Here is a 20356-nt window from a genome sequence, read left to right as displayed (position 1 = left end):
CCCACACTCGTTGGGCCATTTCTTGTGGGCCACAGGGGCCTTGTGCCTCCTCTTGTGGCAGATCAAGTGGCAGCTCCGGCTGAAACTCTCCCCACACTCATCACAGTCATAGGGCCGTTCCCCTGTGTGGCTTCTCCGGTGGATGATCAGTTCAGAGCTCGTCCTGAAGCTCTTCCCACACTCCACACACTCGTAGGGCCGTTCTCCGGTGTGCCTCCTCTGGTGGGCAACCAGGATGGAGCTCTGGCTGAAGGTCTTCCCACACTTGGGACATTTGTAGGGCCTCTCCCCAGTGTGGACGCGCATGTGGGTGACGAGGTTGGAGTTGTACTTGAAGCCCATCCCACACTCAAGGCAGCAGAAGGGCCTCTCTTCTGTGTGAGCCTCCTGATGCCTAAGGAGACAGGAGGTGGTCTGGAACCTCTCCTTGCATTTACCACACTTGTAGGGCCTCTTCCTAGTGTGAATTCCCCAGTGGCAGATCAGGGAGGATCTGTAGCTGAAGTTCTTCTCACATTTTAAGCACTTGTGGGGCTTCTCCCCATCGTGAAGCTACTCAGGGACCCCCAGCTCTGAGCTCTGGCCGCATCTCCGGCCACCTCCCCTGCCCAGGGTGGATCTTTCCTCCTCACATCCGTATGATGTACTTTTGCAGCCCCTCCTTGTGTGACATCTCCGGGGGTTTTCCTCCCCGTTGGATTCCTGCGCTGTGGAGCCGCTCCAAACGGCCTCTTCCACGAGCTTCTGCCGCGGGGATTTGTCCTCCCTGGTCTCCATCCTCAGCTCCCTGTCTGGGGGATGAAGGACAAGGAGACGATGGCATTTGCCTCCGTGCCACAGGGAAGGGGATGGAGATCCCTGCAAATGCATCCCCGGCAGGACGGTGTTGGCAGCAGGGTTGTCCTGCAGCCAGAGGCCATGCTGGGCTGGGAGGTGGAGCAGGAGAGAGGGGCAAAGGGGCACTGACTTCCTCCTCACCTGCCTGGGGATCCCCGGCCCTCTTCCTCGCTGCATCCTCATTCTGCATCGGGCCAAGATTTTAGAAGGGGAAAGCCTGGCTAGGGGGGAAACAAGGGATCAGCGCTTCGGGTTTGATGGTCCCGCTGCCCAAGTGCAGCTGCAGAAGTCAGCGCCCCTTTCAGCCTCGGGGGGCCTGGAGCCCGCTTATGTCCAATCTCCTCCCACCCCTCCACGCTGCCGTGGGTCCCCCAGCTCCAGGATCGCCCCTCTGCGCTCTCCCCGCTCCGCGGCTCCCGCGTTCCCCCCCCGGCTCTCCTGGCGATCCCCAAACCCGATATCGCCCCGCTGCCCGCCGCTGCCGGTCGATCGCCACATGGGACAGGCCAAGATCCCTCCAGGGCCATTTCCGCCTCGGCTTTGGGGTCCTGCAAGACACAGTCATCCCCTGCCCCGAAAAAAAACCCCGCCCACAGACCCCGCGATGGATTAGGTGCCATCTCCCCCTCCCCGCTCACCTGCGGGTTCCGGGGGCGCGATGCTGCCGGAGCCAGGGGAAATGCGGGCTGAGCGGGCGGCCGGAGGAACCGCGTGCGGGTCCTGCTGCTCTTGCTCCCCCTCCTCCTCTTCTTTTGGCCCTCCTCCTCTTCGTGCCGCTCCTGCCTTTCCTCGTCCTCCTCTGTCCCTCCTCTTCCTCCCGCTCCTCCTCCGCTCCCAGCCCGGTCGGGGGGTGCCGACACCCAAAAGCAGCCGCGCTCTGTCCTGGGGTGGTTCTGTTGCCATCACATTCATCTTATTCAATAAACTGTATTAAGTTAGTAGCAAATGTTAAGAATTGACAGTAGTTGACATTAGTAGTAGTAGTCATGCTAAGGCTTGGTAGGCCGCATGTAACCTGCAGATGAACTTTATAGCAGATTTTGTAATGTAAGCAGTGTAGCTAATTATGATAAGGAGTGTATCCATTTATCTAGGGAATGTACCTTTGGCAGAAACCTAAATGTCAGAAAGATAATTGTACCAGGTGGTAAAAGTGAAGTAAGAATTTGTAATGATGAAGAAATCATGTAAAGAAACATATAAAAACCCTGTGATTTTTCAGTAAAGATGGGGTCTTGTCTTTGGACGCTAGTCCACAGACTCCCGGGCCCTCAATAAAGCACCGCATAAACGACTTCGGTTGTTTGTGTTTTCTTCGGATCGGGCAACAGTTTTCTGGCGACCCAGATGGGACTCCGAAGGTGGCTGGGGCGGTTCACGTTCTGATCCACTCCACGCCGGCACCGAGTGATTCTCGGGAGTCATCGGTTCGTGCCCGACCCCTGCGCCTAGCGGACGACCACGAGAGGTAAGCCCGAAGGTGCTTTATTTTCTGGTTCTGGTTTGGGTGCCTGCTCATAAGACGAGGCGGCGATCCTCGCAGAGTTGGGCTAAGACGTCTGGTTGGTCTGGGAAGCCTAGGCGCCGGCTGTCAGACGCGGCGAAAGCTGCGCAGGTCCGGCACTTGCCCCTCGCGGCGTCGAGAAGCGGCAAGTTGGTTTGGTCTGGTATTTATCTGGTATTTATCTGGTATTTATCTGGTGTTTCTCCTGTTAGGCTGTTAATATTGCTTGTGGTTATTATTGCTTGTATATTGCTGGGCTGATTGCTGCTGCTGCTGCTGCTTTTTGTTGTGCTCGTTTGTGAAATTGCTGTACAGTTGAAAGTGAAACCGGTTCAAAATGCCGCTTGAAGTATTTAAGTCTATGGTTCAGTCCGATAAGAATATACCGGGAAATACCCCGTTAGGATGTTTATTGAAGAGATGGAAAAGTGAAGGGTTTTTCCAGGAGATGAGTAGGAGTAAGATGATTGATTATTGTAATCATTGGTGGCCAGAATATGAACGAGAAGGGCCGTCTTGGCCAGAAAATGGTACTATAGATTATGATACTCTGAATTCATTAATGCAGTACTTAAAAGATAATGAAAAATGGGATGAGGTACAGTATTTGGACTTGTTTTATTTACTGCGCCGTAAAAAGGAGTGGCAGACGGAATGTGGAATAATGGTATTAGAAACGAAAGAATCTGGGTGCGGAGGCTGTAAAGAAAAATCTAAATGTGTCCAATGCTTAGCATTAACCTCTCGACCAGAAGAGGACTTATCCTTAATGGTGTCACCCTGTACAACTTCTGCTACACCCCCCCCCTTCTGCTGTCTCACCCTCCCCTGCTTTTTCACCCCTCCCCTCTGTCTCACCTCATTCCTCTTTGTATCCACCGTTACCAGAGAGCAGTTCGGAGGAGGAGGAGGAGATAAAGCCAAGAAATACTAAAAAGGTTACTATACGTTCTCCAACCTCTTCCCCTGTTTCTTCCCAAAATCAGCGAAATACTCCGCTTGCGGCACGAACGAGACAGGGACGTAAGAATTATGGGGAACCCCAGCTTATCGCCCCTTTAAGGGAAGCTATGGGGCCCCAAGGAGAGAAAGTGCTTGTAAAAGTACCCTTCTCCCCAGGAGATCTGGTGATTTGGAAACAGTCAGCAGGCAGTTATCGTGAGAATCCTGAAAGAGTGGCACGGGTGGTTAAAATGATTATTAAAACCCAGAATCCAGATTGGAATGACATGCAGGTTTTGTTAGATACCTTAATGGATTCCACTGAAAAGGAGATGGTGTTGCGGGCAATGAAAGAGCGCGCTCGAGAAATGATTAGACTGCATTTAGCTGGAGGAACAACTGTAAATGAACTAGTACCAAGTGATGATCCGGGATGGGATCCGAACGGGGTTGCAGGGAGGGAAGCTATTAGGGAATATCAGGAATTGTTAGTAGAAGGAATCAGGACTGGAATGCCTAAAACTATAAATTGGTCAAAATTGTATACAATTAGACAAGATAAGAATGAATCACCCTCAGCATTTTTAGAGCGACTTAAGGAAACTGCTAGATGCTTCACTGATTTGGAAATTGACAGTGAAGCAGGAAAATTGCAGCTTGCCTTAATCTTTCTGGGTCAGACACAGGAGGATATACGTAAGAAATTGCAGAAATTAGAGGGACATGAAACTCGAGACTTGGATAAAATGTTGGAAGTGGCTTGGAAAGTTTATAATAATAGAGAGAAAGAAACGGCCAAGAAACAGCAGGCGAATATATTAGCTATAATGCAGCAAGCTGGTGACAGAGGAAGAGGCAGAGGTGGTTTTGGGCGCGGTCGTGGCTTTGGACGCGGCAGGGCAGGCTTTCAGAATATTGGATTCGGAGGACGGGGGATAGCCCCTTCTGGTCCCCAGCAAGGAGGGATTGCTCCCAATCAGTGTGCGTTCTGTCGTCAGATAGGACACTGGAAAAATGAGTGTCCAGTAAAAGCTGGACTGGGAGGAATGCCAGGAGCGCCAGTGAATAGTTCAGCAGGTTACCCCATGAATCCAGAAGGTGTCGCCCAAGCATTAGTTTTGGGAAACTATCAGACTCAAAGCTGACTAGAGCAGGATATAAAAGTCAGAATTGACATTGATGGAGAACCAGAAGAATTTATTGTTGATACTGGGGCATCATATTCGGTTTTAAATAAAAGACTGGGACCTATTAGCAATACTACCATACAGGTAGTGGGAGCAACAGGACAATTGGAAGAAAGACCCTTTTTACAACCATTAAACTTGAAATTTGGAGGAAAGGAGTTAGACCATCAGTTTTTGTATATGCCTAATTGCCCCAAACCATTATTGGGCAGAGATTTATTGTCATTATTGAATGTCAAAATCATATTTGAGCATGGAAGGGTAAAATTAGAGGTTCCGGGAGAAGAAATTGCTAAACTGTTTGTAATAAAAGAAATTGATCCCTCTCCTATTCCCATTGAAGTGGATCAGGCTGTAGTACCTTGGGTATGGGAGACGGGGAGCCCTGGTAAATCAAAGGCTGCTCAGCCGGTGGTAGTAGAATTAAAGGAAGGAAAAGAGCCAGTCAAAATAAAACAATACCCAATTACATTAGAAGCTAGGAAAGGTGTTGCTCCTTTGATAACTCAATTTTTAACACAAGGGATTTTGCAGGAATGTGAATCAGAATTTAACACTCCTATTTTTCCAGTTAAGAAACCAAATGGTAAGTACCGGTTAGTGCAGGACTTAAGGGCAATCAATAAGATTGTAAAAGACATTCACCCAGTGGTTGCCAATCCATATACTCTATTAACATCTGTGTCAGAAAAGTTTAAATGGTTTTCTGTTGTTGATTTGAAAGATGCTTTCTTCTGCATCCCTCTGGCATTGGAAAGTAGAAAATATTTTGCATTCGAATGGGAAAGTCCTGACACTGGAAGGAAGAGACAACTCACCTGGTCTCGCCTGCCTCAAGGTTTTAAAAACAGTCCAACGATATTTGGAAATCAATTGGCAAAAGAATTAGAAGAATGGAAGACTACCGAGGTAAGAGAGTCACCTCTCTCTTATGTCATTCTCCAGTATGTAGACGATATCTTTCTAGCAACAGAAGAAAAAGAAACGTGTTTGAAATTGACTATTGCTCTATTGAACATGCTGGGTCAGGCTGGCTACCGAGTGTCAAAGGAGAAAGCGCAGTTACTAAAGGAAAGTGTAATCTATTTGGGATGCGAAATCACCCAAGGACAGAGACGGTTGGGAGTCAATCGAGTGGAAGCAATTTGTGCTATTCCCCTTCCCAGGAACCATCAGGAATTAAGGTCTTTTCTAGGAATGGTGGGGTGGTGCAGGTTGTGGATTTTGAATTTTGGACTTATAGCTAAACCATTATATGAAGCTTTGAAGGAACCACGGCTAAACTGGGATCGACAGAGGAAAAAGGCCTTTGAAGACCTGAAACAGGCCCTGAAAGAAGCTCCGGCGTTAGGCCTTCCCGACTTAAATAAAGACTTTCAGTTATACGTGAATGAGAGGCAGAAATTAGCGCTGGGAGTGCTAGCCCAGAGACTCGGTTCATGGAAACGTCCAGTAGGATATTTTTCGAAGCAACTGGATGCAGTAAGTGCTGGTTGGCCGTCATGCTTGCGGGCAGTTACGGCCACAGTGATCCTTATCCAGGAGGCCAGGAAATTGACTTTGGGGAGGAAAATAGAGGTATTTGTGCCTCACATGGTACTGGCAGTTTTGGAACAAAAGGGGGGTCACTGGCTTTCATCCAGCAGGATGCTACAATACCAAGCAATTCTGAGAGAACAGGATGATGTGGATTTAAAAATGACTAATCATATTAACCCAGCAGAATTTCTCCGCAGTGAGCAGGAAGAAGGAGAACTAGCACATGACTGCATGGAGGTGATTGAACAAGTGTATGCCAGCCGAATGGATTTGAAGGATGTCCCAATGGAGAACCCGGATTGGGAACTGTTTACTGATGGGTCCAGCTTTGTGGAAAGTGGTACCAGGTATGCGGGATATGCAGTGGTAACAGCTACAACCGTAGTAGAGGCAAAGGCCTTGACCCCTGGAACCTCCGCTCAGCGAGCTGAAATTATTGGACTCACTAGAGCCCTAATGCTGAGCTCAGGAAAGAAAGTGAATATATGGACTGATTCTAAATATGCCTTTGGGGTGGTGCACATTCATGGTGCCCTGTGGAAGGAACGAGGGTTGTTGAACTCTCAAGGAACTGCTATCAAATATAGAACTGAAATTCTAGCCTTGCTAGACGCAGTACACCAACCCGAGAAGGTTGCGGTAATGCATGTGAGGGGTCATCAGAAGGAAGAAGGGAAGATCTATCAAGGAAATAGACTAGCTGATATCACAGCACGAAGAGTGTCCAAAGAAGTATGGACCCAAATGGCCTTGATACCTACTAAGGTGAGTCCTGTAACTCCACATTTGATCCAGGAACCAAAGTATTCTCCAGATGATGAAAAACTAGCCTCACTGCTGCTAGCGCAAAAGAATGCAACTGGATGGTATGTAACAAGTATGGGACAAGTTGTAGTCCCCACCCGAATTATGAAAACTATTTTAGAAACTGAACATAACAAATGCCATTGGGGAGCAGAAGCATTAGTAAAATTTCTAAAAAGAGAAGTAATTTCTAACCAGATGTTAACATTGGCAAAACGGGTGAATGCCATGTGTCCAACCTGTTTGAAGAACAACCCAATAGTTAGGAAACAGATCCAGTTAGGGAAATTACAAGTGGGGCCCGAACCAGGAGATTACTGGCAAGTAGATTTTTCAGAATTACCAAAAGCACAGAACTATAAGTATCTTTTAGTGTATGTATGCACTTTTTCAGGCTGGCCTGAAGCTTTTCCTTGTCGAACAAATCAAGCGAAGGAAGTAGTCAAAACACTGTTGAGGGAAATCATTCCTAGATTTGGGGTGCCGTTGGGATTGTCCTCAGATAGAGGTCCACATTTTATAGCAGGAATAGTACAAGAGGTTGCTAGGATGCTAGATATATCTTGGGACCTACACACCCCTTGGCGACCTCAATCCAGTGGCCAGGTAGAGCGGATGAATCAAACAATTAAGGGACAAGTTAAGAAAATTTGTCAAGAGGCAAAAATACAATGGCCACAGGCATTGCCATTAGCATTGCTCAGAATCAGAATTAAACCCAGGGAGCGATTGGGAGTTAGCCCATATGAAATCCTATATGGGAAACCATACCATGCTAACGTGTTGAAAGGAGATTTGCATGTGCAAGGGGATCAGACAATATTTAGTTATGTCATGTCATTAAACAAAACTCTTAATGCCTTAAGGGGAGCCCTGCAGTGGAATCGACCTATGCCACTAGAGAACCCGGTGCATGACATTCAACCAGGAGACCGAGTATATGTGAAGAATTGGTCCACACATCCCTTGAAGGAAACATGGGACGGGCCCCGGCAAGTGATCCTAACAACCTATACGGCAGTAAAGGTCGAAGGAATCGACTCATGGATCCATTACACTCGAGTCAAGAAAGTCCCTGCACAATGGGAAACCCAGCTGGTCTCCCCAACGCAGATGATTTTTCGCAGAAAGTAGCATTTTTGATTATATTGTTACTGGTAATAACGAAACCAATTCTTATTAATGGTTCTGTTGTAGTTGCAGCTACCGAACCAGTGGTGGATGTCATAAATGGAATAGATGTGAACCTGACCTGTTCTGTAGCAAATGACCAGAAAACTGAAGTCCAGAATATACAAGCAACCTGGAAGAAAGGTGCCAATATAGTCACGGTTTGGGATAAGGATGCACGAAGAGCAAAGGTTCAGAGAAGAAGAGTGACAAAGCAAGTAATGGAAGGGACGGGACAGCCCGAGATAGAAACGGATCTAGATAAGAAAGGTCATGAGAACCTAGTAGTAGGATTAATCAGAGATTTTGGAATGGTGCAAAACGTATCCCGAATTACAGCATGCTTGCCACTCCCAAAAGCAGCAGGAGAACCAATCCCATGGGGAATTGTTCCTGTGGGACAATTGCCGAATGCCACTGTAAATGTTACGTGGAATTGCAAAGTTGAAACCAAGGAAAAAGGGGAATGGGTAACTGTATGTGCGATCTTAGGTTCGTCTAGAGTATCCAAAGAGCAGTGTGAACAGATGCCAGGTTATTATGCATGGGATCACCCACAGATACCAAGAAGGTGTTTAGTAATACCTGAAAAGACAACGTATCCTTGCCAAGTATCTAGGGTATGGAAAAACAGATATGAGAAAGAAGAGGTATGTCAAAATGATACTAAAATAACCACCATGGAAGAATGGAAAAGTATTTGGGGACCCAGCTTGTTAGAAACATATAGTTACTTAGGAAAGGTAAACTGGTGCATAGAATGGAAGGGAAAAAGAGAACAAGACTATGGAAAGAAATCATCGCAGAAAGACAAGTTTCGCCAGAAGGGGAGAGCAGTAGGGTTATGGAATTGTTCTCAAGTTCTTACTTGTGATACTAAAAATCAAATAGGGATAGAGCCAGTAAAAATTTTGTTACAATGGGGATGTGAGTGTAGGGGATATAACCATTCACTTAAAGGAAAGATTAGAGGCCGATGGGATTGTAAAACTACTACTGTAAGAAGTCCTGGGAACCTAGTCTGGGTGACAGGACATGGACATTGGACTACTCATATGCCAGTAGACGGCCCGGTAACCCAGATAACATTGGGGGTTCCCACATTATGCCCTTTTTGGAAAGAGTCAAATTTATCTTGGGAAGAAATTAGAGGAAGAATGAAACGGGAAATTGGAGATGACATACCAATTGAAGATGAATAGCACGAACCTGACGCTGGAGTTGCAATTGGGTGGGTTCTAGAATCACTCTTTACACCTGTAGCTGCTTTTAGGAACAGAGAAATGCTGTACAAATTGCTAGGGCAAACTGAAAGATTAGCAGCAGCCACTAAGAAAGGATTCAAAGATATAAATTCACAATTGCAAGCCACATCCCGAATGACTTTGCAGAATAGGATGGCCTTAGATATGCTATTGTTAAAAGAGCATGGTGTGTGTCAGTATTTAAAAACAAAGATTGACCATTGTTGCATCCATATTCCAAACGTGACTTTAGAAGTAGAAAAAGATATTTCTCAATTAGAAACAATTGAATTTAAAACAAGAGACATTGAGAAGGAGGCACAACACAATTGGATTGGAGAAATTTTTGAATCTTTAGGACTTTCAGTTTCTGGATGGGTGTCATCAGTGATACAGAATGTTCTGTTATTTGCAGTCCTACTACTAATTATTTGGTTAGTGTATAAGTGTGTTTTAGGAGTCATTGAAAGAGAAACAAGACGCACCAGAAGAGTGATGAGGGCCTTAACAAGAGATAATGAGAAGTACCCGCCTCCTCCGAAGTATGAAATTGCCGTCGGGCGAGAAAATCCAGCATTTGAAAGACCCAACGATAACTAAGAGTTGAGCATTCTTGCAGAAGACTGAAGAATGCTCAAAAGGGGGGAAATATGTTGCCATAACATTCACCTTATTCAATAAACTGTATTAAGTTAGTAGCAAATGTTAAGAATTGACAGTAGTTGACAGTAGTTGACATTAGTAGTAGTAGTGATGCTAAGGCTTGGTAGGCCTATGTAACCTGCAGATGAACTTTATAGCAGATTTTGTAATGTAAGCAGTGTAGCTAAGGAGTGTATCCATTTATCTAAGGAATGTACCTTTGGCAGAAACCTAAATGTCAGAAAGATAATTGTACCAGGTGGTGAAAGTGAAGCAAGAATTTGTAATGATGAAGAAATCATGTAAAGAAACATATAAAAACCCTGTGATTTTTCAGTAAAGATGGGGTCTTGTCTTTGGACGCTAGTCCACAGACTCCCGGGCCCTCAATAAAGCACCGCATAAACGACTTCGGTTGTTTGTGTTTTCTTCGGATCGGGCAACAGTTCCAAAGCGGTCCCTCCCCGCGCGGCACTTGGAGCGATCCCAGGAGCACCGGGAGCGATCCTGAGAGCAGCGGGAAGGAATTGGGAGCGCTTTCCCCCCCAGCATCGCTCTTACTGGGAGCACTGGGAGGGAACTGGGAAGAAGCAAACCCAAGGGCGTGGTTATGCAAATACAGGAGCGATCGCGCCCTGTGATTGGTGGGCGGGGGCAGCGCGAGGTTTCCTTTGGTGACGGGAGGGCCGCGGAGAGAGCAGGAGAGATGGTGGTGGTGTCCGGTGAGAGGGGACAGGGACCGGGAATGGGACCGGGAGTGGGGACAGGAACTAGGAACGGGACCGGGAATGGGGCCGGGAATGGGATCGGGAATGGGGACAGGGAGCGGAACTACGGGACCGAGACCGAGAATTGGTCCGGGAATAGGGACAAGGACCGGGACCAGGACAAGGAATGGGACCGGAACTGGGGACAGGGATCTAGAATCATACCGTGAATGGGGATGTAGATCGGGAATGGGATGAAGAATATGCAACTGGGACTGGGACTGGGACTGGGAATGGGACAGGGAGTACAAGACTGGAACTGGGACTGGGACTGAGGCACGGAATACGAGACTGGGACCAGGAATGGGAGCGGGAAAGGGGACAGGGACCGGGAATGGAACAGGAATGGGAATATGGTAACAGGACAGGGAATATGGAAACAGCAATTGCAAAGAGAACATGGGATGGGGATTAGTGTTCCAAAGTGTTCCAGTGAAACCCATCGGGGGCTGCGAGCTCTGCAGCTGGGCCTCCCCTGGGCTGCTGCGGCCCAGGGCCCAAAGGCCGGAGCTGCAGCCGTGCTCCTGTCTCAAGAACAGGAGCCTCCTGCAGGCCCATGTCCGCTCCATGTCCCCAGCATGAGGGAGGGCTCTGAGCCACAGCGGGTGCTGGCAGGAGGGGCTGCTCTGGCCAGCTGGGGGCCTCTAAGGAATGGCCAAAGCCTTGTGCCCTCTGCAGCTGGCCAGCTGCAGGGGCTGAACGGTTCGTGTGCCACCGCCAGCCCGAGCTGTGGAGCCCTCAGGGCCCCATGCGAGAGGTGGCCCTGGGGAATGGCATTGGGAATGGGACTGGGAATGGGGACAGGGACTGGGAATGGGTAATCAACAGGGAATGTGGACAGGGACTGGAAATGGGACCAGTGTCTTGGTTTGAAAGACAGGTGTCTGCTAGGGAAAGCTGGAGCTGCCCTTGGAATGGAGGATATTAACGTCCTCCCTTCCTATTATTATAATCTTGCAATTAGGGGCTTTCAGGCAAAGATATGGGAATACGAATAAAAGTTCTTTACTGGTATGTAAAACAAAGCAAAACAAACAATAACTACAGCATTAACAACAAAACAGAACCAAGAACCTCAAAGGCTTTGCTTCACAAAACCCAGGACAATTTGGTCTCAGTGCCCCTGCAGGACTCTCAGAGCACCAAGCTGCAACAGTGGAAAGTCCTGGGCTGGTCGCTGGAATGGCAGGATGCCTCGGCAGGGCAGGGCAGTGCGGGACTACAGCCTAGCACAAAGAGCAGTGCCGAAGAAGCCGCGATGGTGGGACAGGGCTGGCCCAGCTCCAGCAGGGCAGGCGGAGGAGCTCAGAATTCCAGGACACACGAGCAGATGATGGTAGATTTCCCAGGATCGGACTTTCTGTTGGCCGTGGACTTCTCCCGCAGCAAGCAGCAGCCTGGCCATCCTCTCTCCGATGCCGAGAGCAAGAGAGAGAAGCTGCTCCCAGCCCTGTCCTTTACCTGGTCCAAAAAGTGCGTTTATCTCCCCTCTCCGGGGGAAACTCCCAGAGACAAAAGAAGTGTAGCTATGTGCTACAATTCCTCTCCTTTGGCCCCTTGGTTCTGCTCGAGCACCCAGTAGTTAGTTTCCTAGCAATTCATGGGAAAAATTCTCTAAGTAAAAAAGAAACAAATCTGTGGAGGTGCGCAATTGGTATAAAGGTTTTACTTATGTGAGGTTTTGTAATTCATTGTAATGGTTCGTTCCTTGTACCCCCCTATGTTCTGTATGGTTTCTACTTGTTTACGAGTTAAGGAGTCCCAGTTCGTTTTATGTCAATCATCCCCTTACTTATTTTAGCCCTGTCAATCCTCTCCCTCTCCCCTTGGGCGCCCCGTCACTCAAGCTGGGACCCTTCCCTGGTTTCTGGAAAGATCCAGGGAAGGCGTCGTGTGATAGGTGGGTGCCCAGGGAAAACCCCTCCTCCGTCTCGGGATAGGTTGTTGTTCATTAAAGTTGACTCCCCCAGTTACGCCCCGATGTTCTCCTATTGGCAGACCTGTTGTCGCCACCCCCGTTCCCTCCCTCAGTTAAAAGTTGCTGCACAGGCTTGTTCTGCGCTCTTCTCGGGCGGTTGTTGATCGAGGCAGAGCTCCGTGTGAGTCTGTTCTCCCAAATAAATTCCACCGTTATCACACTGCTCGAGTTAGAGTCGACTCCTTTCTCCGCCGCCGTGGTCCTGAAGTCACCAGCAAGTGCCCGTCGCTGTGTGGGGAGCCAAGGCCCCACAGGGAGGAGGTGGCTCTCTGCGCCCGCCACCCCGACCTCTCGAGTGCTCGCCACAGTGCACCTGAGCTAGCCTGGGGCAGCGCTGGTCAGCGCATTTAGAGGACACTGTGACACAAATCTAACCACCAACAACCAGGAATGGGACCAGCAATGGGGACAGGGACCGGGAATGGGAAGAGGGAATGGAGAGAGAGACCAAGAATGGGACGGGGAATCGTGTTGGAAATGGGGACAGGCATTAGGAATTGGAACAGAGAATGGGGACAGGGGCTGGGAATGGGACTGGAAATAGACAAGGACTGGAAATGATATAGGGAATGGGGAAAGGGACCACAAATGGGACCAGGAATACTGGACTGGGACTCGGAATGGGGACAGGGACAAGGAATATGGGACAAGGACCTGGAATGGGGACAGGGATGGGGAATAAAGGATTGGGACAGGGATTGGTACTAGGAATAAAGAGACAGGGCCCGGGAATATGGGATTGGGTCAGGGAATATGGGATACAGCCTGAAAATGGAGATGGACTGAAATGCGACTAGAAATGACAGGGACCAGGAATGGGACTGGCAATGGGAATATGGGAACAGGACATTGAACATGGAAAAAGCAACCACAGGGAGAATATGGGCTGGGGATTAGGAAGGTGGGAGCAGGATCAGAAATGAGAACATGGCAACGGGACTGGGAACTGGAATATGGGAACGGAACTGGAAATATAGAAATGGAAATGCAAGCCTGGCAAGGGGAATGGCAATATGAGAACTGGAACGGGACAGGAAATAGGGAAAGAGGGGTGACATGAGAACGGGCAGGGGGCAAGGGAAGTGACAGCAAGGAGAGGGGGATCCTAGACAGGGGACATTTCCCAGGCAGTGGATCCGTCATCTGCTGCTCCAGAACCTCCACCAGGGTCTTCCAGCACACCAGAGCTGCTTGGCCTGGGATGCTCAAAGCCCTGGGCAACCCCCAAGTCCTTGTCAGGAACCCTCAACGCCCTGGAAAGCAGCATCCCCCTGAAGCTTCCTCCATATCCCCGCACCTGTCTTAGTTCAACATCTTTATTTTTATGCCAGTTTGGGGTGTTTTGGAAGGAAAAAGAGAAATGAAATTAAAATCCAGGCCACAGGGGGCCAAGAGGATGTGGAGCCCCCAGCAAGGTGTCTTCCCAACACGGATCACCAGCACCACGGATCACCAGGGCTCTGCCCACCGGGGGTCACTGGGGATCATGCAGTGTGGATCCATGTATGGGGGTGGGACTGGAGGAGTGCACAAAGCTCTTCCTGCACTTAGGGCACTCACAGGGCTGCCCTTAGTGGTGGCTGCGTTGGTGTTGGGTCAAGCGGGAGCTCCTGGAAAAGCTCTTGCCACACTTAGGACACTTGTAGGGCCGTTCCCCAGTGTGGACGCGCCGGTGGATGACAAGGCTGGAGTTGTACTTGAAACCCATCCCACAGTCCTGGCAGCGGAAGGGCTTCTCATCTGTGTGAATCCGCTGGTGCAGGAGGAGACTGGAGCTGGACTGAAACTTCTTCCTGCATTGGTCACATTCATAGGGCTTCTCCCCAGTGTGGCTCCTCTGGTGGATAATCAGGTGGGAGCTCTGGTTAAAGCTCTTCCCACACTCTGCACACTGGTAGGGCCGTTCCCCGGTGTGGATCCTCTGGTGCACAAGCAGGGCAGAGCTATCGCTGAAGCTCTTCCCACACTCGGGACACTCGTAGGGCCTCTCCCCAGTGTGGATGCGTCGGTGGCTGACGAGGGCGGAGTTTCGCTTGAATCCCTTCTTGCAATCAGGGCAGCGGAAGGGCCTGTCCTCTGTGTGAGTCCGCTGGTGCTTGAGGAGATTGGAGCTGGTGGCAAACCTTTTCCTGCATTGATCACACTCGTATGGCCTCTCCCTAGTGTGGCTTCTCTGGTGGCGCATAAGGTGGGAGCTCTGGCTGAAGCTCTTCCCACACTCCCCACATTCATATGGCCGTTCCCCTGTGTGGCTCCTCTGGTGGACAGTGAGATGGGAGCTGATTCTGAAGCTCTTCCCGCACTTGGGACACTCGTAAGGCCTCTCCCCGGTGTGGACGCTCCGGTGTTTGATAAGGCTGGAGTTTTGCTTGAAGCCCTTCCCGCAGTCGGGGCAGCAGAAGGGCCTTGCATCCGTGTGAATCTGCTGGTGCACGAGGAGATGGGAGCTGGACTGAAACCTCTTCCTGCATTGGTCACACTCGTAGGGTCTCTCCCCGGTGTGGCTCCTCTGGTGGGTAATCAGATTGGATCTAAAACGGAAGCACTTCCCACACTTCCCACACTCATAGGGCCGTTCCCCGGTGTGCATCCTCTGGTGTTTGATCAGATCCGAGCTCAACAGGAAGCTCTTCTCACACTCCCCACACCCATAGGGCTGTTCCCCCGTGTGGATTCTCCAGTGCTGGAGAAGGAGCGATTTCCACCTGAAGCTCTTCTCACATTTCGAGCACTTGTGGGGCTTCCCCCCATCCTGAGGCTGCTCAGGAACCCCCAGCTCCGATCTCTGGCCGCCTTCCCGGCCCAGGGTGGTTCTTTCCTCCTCAGATTCCCGTGATCCGCGTTTGCAGCCCCTCCTCGTGCGGGATCTCCGCGGCTTTTCCGCCCTGCTGGATTCCTGCACCGCAGAGCCGCTCAAAACGGCCTCTTCCACGAGGATCTGCCGCGGGGATTTCTCCTCCCTGGTCTCCGTGCTCAGCTCCTTGTCTGGAGGAGGAAGGACAAGGAGAGGATGGGATTTGCCTCCGTGCACAGGGAAGGAGATGTTGTCCCGCAGCCAGGGAACAGGCTGGGCTGGGGGACAGAGCAGGAGGGAGGGGAAAAGTGGCACTGACTTCTCCTCACCTGCCTGGCGCTCCTGGTCCATCTTCCTCTTCCTCGTGGCCCTTTCCTCCTCGATCATGCCAAGGTTTGGGAACGGGAAATCCTGTTTTGTGGGGATAAATAAGGGCTGAGCGTGTTCAGTTTGATGGTCCCGCTGCCCAAGTGCAGCCGCAGCAGTCAGTGCCCCTTTCAGTCTCAAGGGCCCCGGACCCAGCTCATCTCCAGGCTCTGCCCGCCTCCAATCGCCACATGCGACCCGCTAAGATCCCTCCAGGTCCTTTTCCGGCTCGGCTTTGAGGTCCTGCGAGATCCAAACATGCCCTGCCCAGGAAAAAAAACCTCTCGGAGCCCCCCCGCCCCGATGGATTTGGGGCGATCTCCCTCTCTCCGTTCACCTGCGGGTTCCGGGGAGGCGAAACTGCCGGAGCCGGGGGACCTGTGGTCTGAGCGAGCGGGCGGGAGAACCCCGTGGTGTTTGTGCTGGTACTGCTCTTCCTCTCCCTCCTCTTTTGTCCCTCGTCTTCCTGCTCCTCCTCTTCCTGCCCCTCCTCTCTTTATCTTTCGCCTTCCCTTGTCTTCCTCCTCTGTCCCTCCTCCTCCTCCTCCTGCTCCTCCTCCGCTCCCAGCCCGGCCCGGGCGGTGCCGACACCCAAAAGCAGCTGCGCTCTGCCCTGGGTGGGGGTTCCAAAGCGGGCCCACTCCGCGCGGCACGGGAAGCGATCCTGGGAGCACCGACAGCGATGCTGATAGCAGCGGGAAGGAATTGGGATCGGTTTCCCTCCCAGTATCTCTTTTACTGGGACCACTGGGAGGGAACTGGGAGCAAACAGCGCCCGGAGGCGGCTGCAGGCGGGGAGGGGCGGGGCCAGCCAATGGGGCGTGGTTATGCAAATACGGGAGCGATGGCGCGCTGTGGTTGGTGGGCGGGAGCAGCGCGGGGTTTCCCTGGTTACGGGAGGGCCGGAGCGATGGCGGCGGCGTCTGGTGAGGGGAGAGGGTACCGGGAATGGGGACAGGGAGCGGGAATGGGGACAGGGAATATGGAAACAGCGAAAGCAGAGAGAACATGGGATGGGGATTAATGTTCCAAAGTGTTCCATTGAAACCTATCCGGGGCTGCGAGCTCTGCAGCTGGGCCTCCCCTGGGCTGCTGCGGCCCAGGGCCCAAAGGCCGGAGCTGCAGCCTTGCTCCTGTCCCAAGAACAGGAGCCTCCTGCAGGCCCATGTCCGCTCCATGTCCCCAGCATGAGGGAGGGCTCTGAGGCACAGCGGGTACTGGCAGGAGGGGCTGCTCTGGCCAGCTGGGGGCCTCTGAGGAATGGCCAAAGCCTTGTGCTCTCTGCAGCTGGCCAAGGACAGCAGCGGGGCTGAACGGTTCGTGTGCCACCGCCAGCCCGAGCTGTGGAGCCCTCAGGGCCCCATGTGAGAGGTGGCCCTGGGGAATGGCATTGGGAATGGGACTGGGAATGGGGACAGGGACCAAGAATGGCACAGTGAGTACCAAACTGGGTCTGTGATTGGGGCCAGGAATACAGGCAAAGGACCTGGAATGGCCTGGGAGTAGGAATATGGGGACAACACAGGGAATATGGAAACAGGAAGCGTAGGGAGAGCATGGGCTGGGGATTAGGAAGATGGGACTGGGATCAGAGATGGGAATACAGGAACAGGACTTGGAATATGGGAAGAGGAGAAGGAATATAGGAATGGAAATGTGGGCCTGGCAAGGGGAGCAGGAATTTGAGAATGGGCACAGTGCAGGGAACATGGAATTGGGAATATGGGAATGGCAACCAGAGAATATGGAACAGGGACTGGGAATGTTTACAAGAGTGGGATCTGGAGATGGGGACAGCCCGTGAGCATGAGTGAGTTGACAGTGAACTGGTGGGGGGCAGAGGGGAGGCACAGCTGGGAGAGGGGCATCCTGGACAGGGGACACTGGGAACTGGGATGAGGGGACATTCTGAGAGTTCCAGGGCAGGGGGTCCTTGATCAGCTGCCCCAGAACCTCTGCCAGTGTCTCCCAGAGCAGCTGGAGCTCCTTGGCCTGGGGAGCTGAAAGCCCTGAGCAACCCCCAAGTCCCTGCCAGGAACCCTCAACTCCCTTGCGCCCACATCCCCTGGAAGATCCCCCCATGTCCCCGTCCTTGTCTTAGTCCAAAATCTTTACTTTTACTCTGTTTTGGGTGTATTGAAAGGACAAAAAGAGAATCCTTCCACGGGGAGAGAGGAGGATGTGGAGCCCCCAGCCAGGTGTCCTCCCAACACAGATCACCGGTGCCACGGATCACCAGGGCTCTGCCCACCTGGGATCCCTGGGGATCATCCAGCACGGATCCTCCCATGGGGGATGGAGCAGCACACGAAGCTCTTCCTGCCCTTGTGGCACTCATGGGTCTTCCCTTAGCGGTGCCTCTGTTGGTGTTCGTTCAAGGTTGAGCTCTGTGAGAAACTCTTCTCATGCTTGATGCACTCATAGGGCTTCTGACACCACAAGGAGCAGGGCTGGGATGTGCTCTGGTGCCTGTGACATCACAAGGAGCAGGGCTGGGATGTGCTCTGGTGCCTGTCACACCACAAGGAGCAGGGCTGGCTGTTATGCTCTCTGGTGTGTGGGACATGACAGTGGGCTGGGATGGCTGTGATTTGTTTGGTGCCTGTGAAATGCCAAGGGCAGTGTCACAGTGGGGCAGCTCTCCATGTCCCCAGCAGGTCACACTGTCCAGTGCAGCCCGTGCCAGCGGTCACTGCACACACGGGGGAGGCTGGGCTGGACGGCGGTCAGGGCAGAAACGCCGCCCCCAGAACTGGGCTCTCCCCCTGCCTCTGGGGCCCAGCCCCTGGTGGGAGCACCTTGGGCAGGGCACAGGGCTGCTGCTGGGCCAGGGGGACAGGCCTTGCCCCCTGCCAGCTGCCTGGGCCCCTCTGATGTCTGTCCCACATCCCTGTGGCTCCTGTCCCCACTACTCCCCACCACCTTCACTCCTTCTGTCAAAGCCCCACTCAACGTCTTCACTGTGACCTCTGGAAACAAAGAATATATGAAGGAAAGGAAGTCTATTCAATTTACCTGTAGTGGTTTTAATGTTTACTAGAATAATTTATTATTTTTTGTTCTACTGTAAGATATGATTAGGAGAGAAGCAAAGCAGGCTGAAACTTAAGGGATATAAAGACAGGTTTATTAACACACTATAAAAAAACAAGAATCAAATGAAATTTCCAAAATACCCTTCCCTTCCCTTAGAAACTGTTAACTTTCTTACAAAGAATGCAAAGAGGCAAAACTTAAAACTCCAGGTCAGTACTACTTATAAAATAGTGTTTCATTCAGTTTTTTAGGAGAGAGAAGGTTTTCCTTATTTGTTCTGGTAACTTTTCACAGGAGAAACAGTCTGCTTGTTGCCTCCACGTCTCACAAAAGCAGCCCGCCCAGGAACTTTTGCAGTTGAGGACCTCCTATATCACGTAGCCTTTCCTGTGACTGCATATAGGCGGTAGACTTTCACATATTGGGTTGTCACATTTTAAAGATACACGACTCAAAGGCAAAGAATTTTTCATCTCAAGGAACTGAGGTATTTTCTCAATTCTTCACTAGTACAGAACTCTTCTTACCTTTCTCTGTTCAAACATCTTACAAGATCACTAAATTACAGCTTCTAGTTTAATATTCATTCAGTAAATCACAAATACCTTTGCCCCAAAGAAATTCACAAATCATCTCCCCAATTCATATTGTCCGTGATTTAAAGGACTACTTTAGCATATTCATATTACAGTTTGTTACCACAACTCGTAGGAAGTTTCAGCCTAGAACTAAGGCAACTTGTCATCTCTTCAACCACAGGAGACACTCTTCTTTCAGTGACTTAGATATTTTGATATTGTCTCTTTACATATCTCTAATTTGGCCTTTTCTCTCTTTGAGAACTGTTAGAACTTTAAAAGCTTCATCCGTGTTAGGAAAGAGTTACATTTTCTCAGGCCTGCAGTGGTAACATGATCTCTGCCGAGCTGCAGGGCTGCAAAGCCATGCTGCCTGGGGGGGCTGGTGGATGTTTTCCCTTCCACGCGGTCTCATTTAGGGTGGCTCAGCTCAAAGTTGTTAGGAAATTTCAGGCTTTCTTTCTCTGCTACTAGCTGCTACAAAGCCTGGCCAGGGGAAAGGGGGCTCAAGCGGCCCGGGCCGCTCCCTGTGTGGGCAGCGGCTCCCGGAGGCCTGGCCGGGCCCAGCCTGGCCGCCCAGAGGGCAGCAGGGCCTGAGCAGGCCCCCTGCCACCCCAGAGTTACCTTGTGGCCAGCAGCAAGGAAGACAGCTTCCCGGGCTGATTTTATGCTTGTGTGACACAGAGGGGTATTTAACTGGCTACTCTGGTCATCCATCTTGAAAGGCATTCAACAATTGGTTTTTACTATCTGTGCTAAACTAACACTACCCTGGCTGGATGCCAGACTGCCACCAAAGCTGGGAGCATGAGAACCTGCTCCAGTGTGAGCTCCTCTCCACAGGTTTGCAGGTCCCTGCCAGGTCCCTGCTCCAGCACAGGTTTCTCATGGGGTCACAGCCTCCATTTAGGCATCCCCCTGCTCTGGCAGGGGCTCCTGCAGGCACTGCAGGTGCATCTCTGCACTCC

At 50.9% G+C, this 20356-nt stretch overlaps 1 protein-coding gene across 1 annotated transcript in view; it reads right to left on the bottom strand.

Moving 5' to 3' along the window:
• The window catches only part of LOC120764595 (zinc finger protein 345-like), a 97781-nt gene extending 81294 nt beyond the window's left edge, over nucleotides 1-16487 (bottom strand). Inside the window, exons 1-3 of the mRNA XM_058423837.1 lie at nucleotides 15738-16487; nucleotides 14217-15599; nucleotides 47-320 (exon numbers count right to left, since the gene is read on the bottom strand). Coding sequence (XP_058279820.1) covers nucleotides 47-320; nucleotides 14217-15599; nucleotides 15738-15795 — 1715 coding nt within the window. The 5' untranslated portion in view covers nucleotides 15796-16487. The remainder of the gene's footprint in view (nucleotides 1-46; nucleotides 321-14216; nucleotides 15600-15737) is intronic.
• Nucleotides 16488-20356: the final 3869 nt, after the last annotated feature.

The sequence above is a fragment of the Hirundo rustica genome, chromosome 32, assembly GCF_015227805.2.
Source record: "Hirundo rustica isolate bHirRus1 chromosome 32, bHirRus1.pri.v3, whole genome shotgun sequence".
NCBI lineage: Eukaryota > Metazoa > Chordata > Aves > Passeriformes > Hirundinidae > Hirundo > Hirundo rustica.
The sequence above is the reverse complement of the archived record's forward strand: the minus strand, read 5'-3'. Positions and strand labels throughout refer to the sequence as shown.